The sequence below is a fragment of the Megalobrama amblycephala genome, linkage group LG2, assembly GCF_018812025.1.
Source record: "Megalobrama amblycephala isolate DHTTF-2021 linkage group LG2, ASM1881202v1, whole genome shotgun sequence".
Taxonomy (NCBI): domain Eukaryota; kingdom Metazoa; phylum Chordata; class Actinopteri; order Cypriniformes; family Xenocyprididae; genus Megalobrama; species Megalobrama amblycephala.
In genome coordinates this window covers 61,096,443-61,102,838 of record NC_063045.1, presented here as the reverse complement: position 1 = coordinate 61,102,838, position 6,396 = coordinate 61,096,443, and the positions used below count along the sequence as shown (strand labels likewise).

Below are 6,396 nucleotides of genomic sequence, written 5' to 3'. Positions count from 1 at the left end.
ATTTTCAGCATCATTACTCCAGTCTTCAGTGTCACATGATCCTTCAGAAATCATTCTAATATGATGATTTATTATCAATTTTTGCTGCTTAATATTCAGTTTTATAACCTGTGATGCTTTTTTCAGGATTCTTTGATGAATACAAAGTTAAAAAAGTAAAGTATTTATTTAAAATTGAAATCTTTTGTAAGAAAATGTTTGGGGTCAGTAATTTTCTTCTTTTTTTTTTTTTGAAAGAAATTAATACTTTTATTCAGCAAGAATGTGTTAAATATTTATCTTTTTAAATTTTTATCCTGAAAAAAAGCATCACAGCTTATAAAACAATATTAAGCCTCACAACTGTTTCCAACACTGATAATAAATCATCATATCAGAATGATTTCTGAAGGATCATGTGACACTGAAGACTGGAGTAATTATGCTGAAAATTCAGCTTTGATCACAGATATAAATTATATTTTAAAGTATATTAAAATAGAAAACCATTACTTTAAATTGTAGTAATATTTCATAATTTTACAGCAAATAAAATGAGGTAATTTGGTTGCCATTATCTGACCAATGAGGACTGATTTATGCATGTAAATGATCATTTAAAGAAGGTTTCAGCAGCTTGAGAACCACAGCAGAAGTTCCTCTGGGAAAGAACAGTGTGTCGCTCTAAAACAGAGGTTTTGCTGTATTGTTTTAGCCAGCTAACATGAGCCTGGAGGCGGCCCGCGGCCTTTACACACACACACACACACTATTACTGGCCATCCCGTTTGTTTGAAACACTCCATCAAGTCCAACAGCAGCATCCAGCTGGATTCGACTCTGTTTTAGGCATGAACTTCAGAGATTTCTCCACACACTCTAAACATGAGCAAAATTGTACAAAATGGACATCCTCATTATGACTTTACTTAAATATGGCCTTATAAACAGCCCATTAGTTGCATTAGTTTGACTCTTTCCAATCATATGCTACTTTCAATCATCTATCTGATCACGCATCTTCATGTCAGAGCAGGATCTCGTCCTTCGCCTCCAGTGCGGCGCAAATATGTCAAAGCATCATGTCCTGGCATGGAGATAATTACCGAGCCTTCTACAAAGGGAATTGTATTATGAGGAGATCAGCCCTCGTCTGAGCCAATGCCACGGAGAGCAGTTATTTTGGAGGCCACGGTCTTTTTATAGAGGAAGTCAATACTGAGCCCGAAGCTCCTGCGCTGGCTAAATTTAGGTGGATCTTTGTTTGATACCATTGACTTTATACTGAAAATCCCCCGGTAAATGCAATGCAATCAAAATATAATACAATACCAGACAGATTTGGTAACAGGATTTTTTTTTTTGTGTGTGTGTGTGTGTGTGTGTGTCGGCTGGTCAAAAAAGGAAAATTAATAAAACATAATCTGCGACAAGATGTCGATATAAATCTGTTGGACCAGCCTGAAGTTGGAAACCTTGCCAGAACCGGCTGTAAAGCAACATACGATCAAAGTGAAATCTCCACTGTGCTTAGCTGCATATTAAACATCAAATATGTTCGGATCGGCTGTGATTGTGTATTCATAAGCATTTTTACTTCAAGTGTGCATAGAAAAATTAATCATATATCTGGAAGTTGTTGCACTTTGGGTTCTCATTCAAGAAACACAAGCACAATTTCAGTGTAAATCAATCATAAAAAGCATTCTTGCATAAATGCTCACTGTAGCCAAAGTTTAGGTCATGTGACTAAAATTCTCTCAGATGATTGGCTACTTTTACTTCTCATTTGCATTTGTATTTTGCACCAATTTGCCTGAAAGTGACAACTTTAAAGGATTAGTTCACTTTCCTGATAATTCACTCACCCCCATGTCATCCAAGATGTTTATGTCTTTCTTTCTTCAGTCGAAAAGAATAATTTTGAGGAAAACATTCCAGGATTTTTCTCCTTATAGTGGACTTCACTGGGGTTCAACGGATTGAAGGTTCAAATGTCAGTTTCAGTGCAGCTTCAAAGAGCTCTACATGATCCCAGACGAGGAATAAGTGTCTAATTTTGCTAAACGATTGGTCATTTTCTAATAAAATAAAATAAAATTATATACTTTTTAACTACAAATGCTCATCTTGCACTGCTGTGTGATGTGCCATGCATGACGTAATCATGTTGGAAAGGTCACAGGGGTACCGATCCAGTGTTTAAAAAGCGAACATGCAAAGATTAAGTCAAACGACCTTTACAAAAAAATTATGTCGGACGATTTTGAAGTTGGAGGAGAAAATGCCCTTCCGCGGTACTTTCACCTACATCACGCATGACCTTTCCAACATGATTACGTCATGCGTGGAGCATCACAGAGCAGTGCAAGACGAGCATTTGTGGTTAAAAACTATATAATTTATTTTTTTTTTTTTAGAAAATGACCAATCGTTTCGCAAAATAAGACTCTTATTCCTCGTCTGGGATCATGTAGAGCTCTTTGAAGCTGCACTGAAACTGACATTTGGACCCGTTGAACCCCAGTGAAGTCCACTATATGGAGAAAAATCCTGGAATGTTTTCCTCAAAAACCTTCATTTCTTTTCGACTGAAGAAAGAAAGACATAATCATCTTGGATGACATGGGAGTGAGTGAATTATCAGGAAATTTGAATTCTGAAGTCTGAACTAATCACAAATTGTTTTTTGCAATATTCCAATTTTGTGCATATAAATCAGACGTAAACATAAATACTGATATGAATGCGACAATTTACATAAGAACAAGCGGAACTTATTTCTGTGTTAATACTTGTTGCTTTGAAACAAATACGTCAATTTTACGCAAGAATAGTTTGAACGATTTACACAGATATTCATTTTGCTTGTGTTTCATGCACCTGTCGTGTGTGTGTATATATATGCTGACAAAGACTTCATTTAAATATTCAAAGGTGCATGAATAACTCCAGCTGATAATGTAAAATTGTTGCACACACACACAAACGGCCATAAACGCACACGAGAGGGTGTGTGGGGTGAAAGCAGCGCTCTGCATTACCTCTGCAGCCCAAATTAGACTCAACGACACATATTTATTATTCACACTTTCTCAAAAACTCATTTTCAGTGGGCATGAATTATTTAGCAGTTTTCCAAGCAAAAGGCGCCTTTTGATTAAACGGCGCCCCAGATAACCTCACGCCCTACACACACTTACACACACACACACACAGTGGAGATGTAGCCATGCCTTCTCAGGGCGAGCGAAGACGATAAAAACAAGAGACGGAAGGGGAAAATAAACCACAGCCGTGGGCGCGTTCGTTACTGTAGGTGGACGTGACGGTTTTGGCAGCAGAGTGTCGCCCGTGTGGCCTGTGGAAACTCACCGCATTGCTCTCAGTGCAATTTTGTACGCCAGTTCGGCATCGTGAGGTAGGAGGCATGTGAAGAGATACTTGGCAAACGTGTGCATCGGAACGCTCTCTCTGTAGATGAGCTCTCCCAAACCACTGTAGGGCCCACCTGCAAGAGAAAAACACTGCGTGAGACATCCACAAACAGATGCATTTATCTGAACACCTTTGACCTAAATATTTATTTGAAGCCCCCTTATGATATTTGATGCACATGAGCCACAAAACCCTGATGTATCAAATATGATACTGAAAAAGCATTTTTTTTATTTATGATTTTGTCTAAAGGTTCAATAAAATGTTCCATAATAATAATAAAAAAAAAAAAATTCTGACTATTATTTTATGTCAGGCTTTAGTTAATATATCAATTTAACAACACATTCAAATTTTCATGGTTCTCTGATGTTGGTTATTGATCACATGACATGCAAAATATTGCACTTTTTTAGTATGTATTAAATATGGAGAAGTGTGATTGATGACTTCAATAAAGCTATTGTACGATTTCAGAAGATAAAACATGCAGAAGGTGTGAGATGTGGTTAGAAATGCACAGATTTGTTGGTACAAACAGAGTGAGAAAGAAACGCCTTAGGAGGTTCCTGTTTCGCCTCACAGTCAAGTGATGCACACACACCCAAGATACCCTTCTGCATGACACATCAAAATCACATAAAGTGCCATGAATGTAGCAGGTAATTGCATTGTACTTCAAATACCACCATGCATATCGCCATTGTTTTTTCTCGAACATTATAGTTCGGCTGTAGGTCAAGAACGCACATGGATAACATCCTCTCTGAAGTAACGTTATCCAGACGAACACACATAAAGCAGGCCGAGATGGGCTTGTGGTGTTTCCGGGGCGAGTTCTGCATCGTGGGTAATCTGCTTACAGATCGTTTTACAGACCCTCCCCCCTCCTCATCCTCAAACCAGATGAAAACCACACGCCCACTTTCAAGAGCGCAGGCCTTTTTTCACACTTGCCTACAATATAAACTGTGATGCTAGAAGCCATATGTGAGAGCTTAGCTTCCCTGTCATTAGATTATTTGTGACTGAGAGCGCAGAGACCACAAGCCACTTCACAAATACACACGGACATACAAACCGACACCGACTTAGTAACCAAACTAAGCATTCATACGTGCTGCCTACCTAGGCAGCATCTTCTTAACCAAAATAAAACCTCATATGTGATGCTCTATATAGTCAGAGACTCACAAATAATCCTCTTCATGTGGAGCGCATGAGACTTGACTGTTAGAATGTATAAAAATACATATTACACACAAATATTTGTTCAGATAATATATAAATTAATGCAATTGAATTAAATATAATCAACTAATTAGCCATGAAGAATTCATTTTTATACTCAGCTTGCGGCAATGCCTTCTCTGCAGTGCATGTTTATGCTGCTGCATAAGTTCTCTTATTTTGGCTAAATTATAAACAGTACCGCATGTATACTGCAGAGGGAATGCAATCCCAGAATGCCTTGTGACAAGCTTTGAGAGAAAAAAAACATTTAAGATGACTATATTATGTCATTACTAAGTACATATAAAAAAACACCACAAAAATATTGGGTAAAATTTATTTTAACTGTATTATGCTTATTAAAGCATTAAGTTTTTAGCTTAGCAACATGGTAATGTCTTTCAAGGGATTATTTATTTTGGCCAAGATCAACTCCTATCTACATGAATGGGGAAATACTGAAATGTAGCGATGCACTGGCCGATATCAATAACCGATAATTCTTTATATTTGAAAGCCGATAACCGATATTTTAGGCAATAAATCTAAATCCAAATTTTTATAGAATTTTTGAGAGCCTGATTACAAAAACAAATGTTTCACCATTAAAAGCCATGTCCCAAACACAAAATTATAATGTTTTCATTATATTATTATGTAGCCGATATGACAGACTTGCGCTGTACATTGCACTGTATTTTCCTTTTAATCATATTTCAAGCAATTCAAAACCATCATGATGAACAGTTTCGCATCTGAAGTGTCTCAGCTGAAGGAAATAATCCATTATTTATCGGCTTTAATATATCTGCCAAATTTTCTTATCGTGCCGATAATGATAACATTAACATATATATCGGCCGATACCGATATGGCTGCCGATATATCATGCATTCCTACTGAAATGTAAAACAATTGCTCACCAAATTCACATTTAAATAACATATTTGACAGATCATCACTAAAATTCAATGAACATATATCAGCTGATACCGATATGGCTGCCGATATATCATGATCCCAACTGAAATTTGTGCTCACCAAATTCACATTAAAAAAAAAAAAAATTATATGTTCATTTAATTTTAGTGATGATCATATCAGCCGATGCCGATATTGTGGCTGATATATCATACATCCTTACTGTAATGTAAAAAAAATTCCTCACCAAATTCACATTTAAACAACATATTTGACAGATCATCACTAAAATTAAATGAACATATATCAGCCGATACCAATATGGCTGCCGATATATCATGATCCCAAATGAAATTTGTGCTCACCAAATTCACTTAAAAAAAAAAAAAAAAAAAAAATTATATGTTCATTTAATTTTAGTGATGATCATATCAGCCAATGCCGATATTGTGGCTGATATATCATACATCCTTACTGTAATGTAAAAAAATTCACCAAATTCACATTTAAACAACATATTTGACAGATCATCACTAAAATTAAATGAACATATATCAGCCGATACCGATATGGTGGCCGATATATCATGCATCTCTACTGAAAAAATAAAAAAATAAAAATTGCTCACCAAATTCACATTTCAATAATATATTTGACATATCACTAAAATCTGATGCTTAAATGCTGCTTATGCTCAAATAGCATTAAAAAAGGTTGGTAAAGCCAATGCATGTAGAGTGCCAAGTGTATCTCAGGACATTGACTGTTTCTATGGGAGCTTCTAACGGTAGTTATGCTATGACGTTACCATTTAAAAGGCTGGAC

General features: G+C 36.2%; 1 protein-coding gene across 1 annotated transcript in view; it reads right to left on the bottom strand.

Moving 5' to 3' along the window:
- zswim6 (zinc finger, SWIM-type containing 6) overlaps nucleotides 1-6,396 on the bottom strand; it is a 101,741-nt gene that overhangs the window by 9,232 nt on the left and 86,113 nt on the right. The window contains exon 10 of the mRNA XM_048181337.1: nucleotides 3,355-3,490. Within this exon, the coding sequence (XP_048037294.1) occupies nucleotides 3,355-3,490 (136 nt within the window). The remainder of the gene's footprint in view (nucleotides 1-3,354; nucleotides 3,491-6,396) is intronic.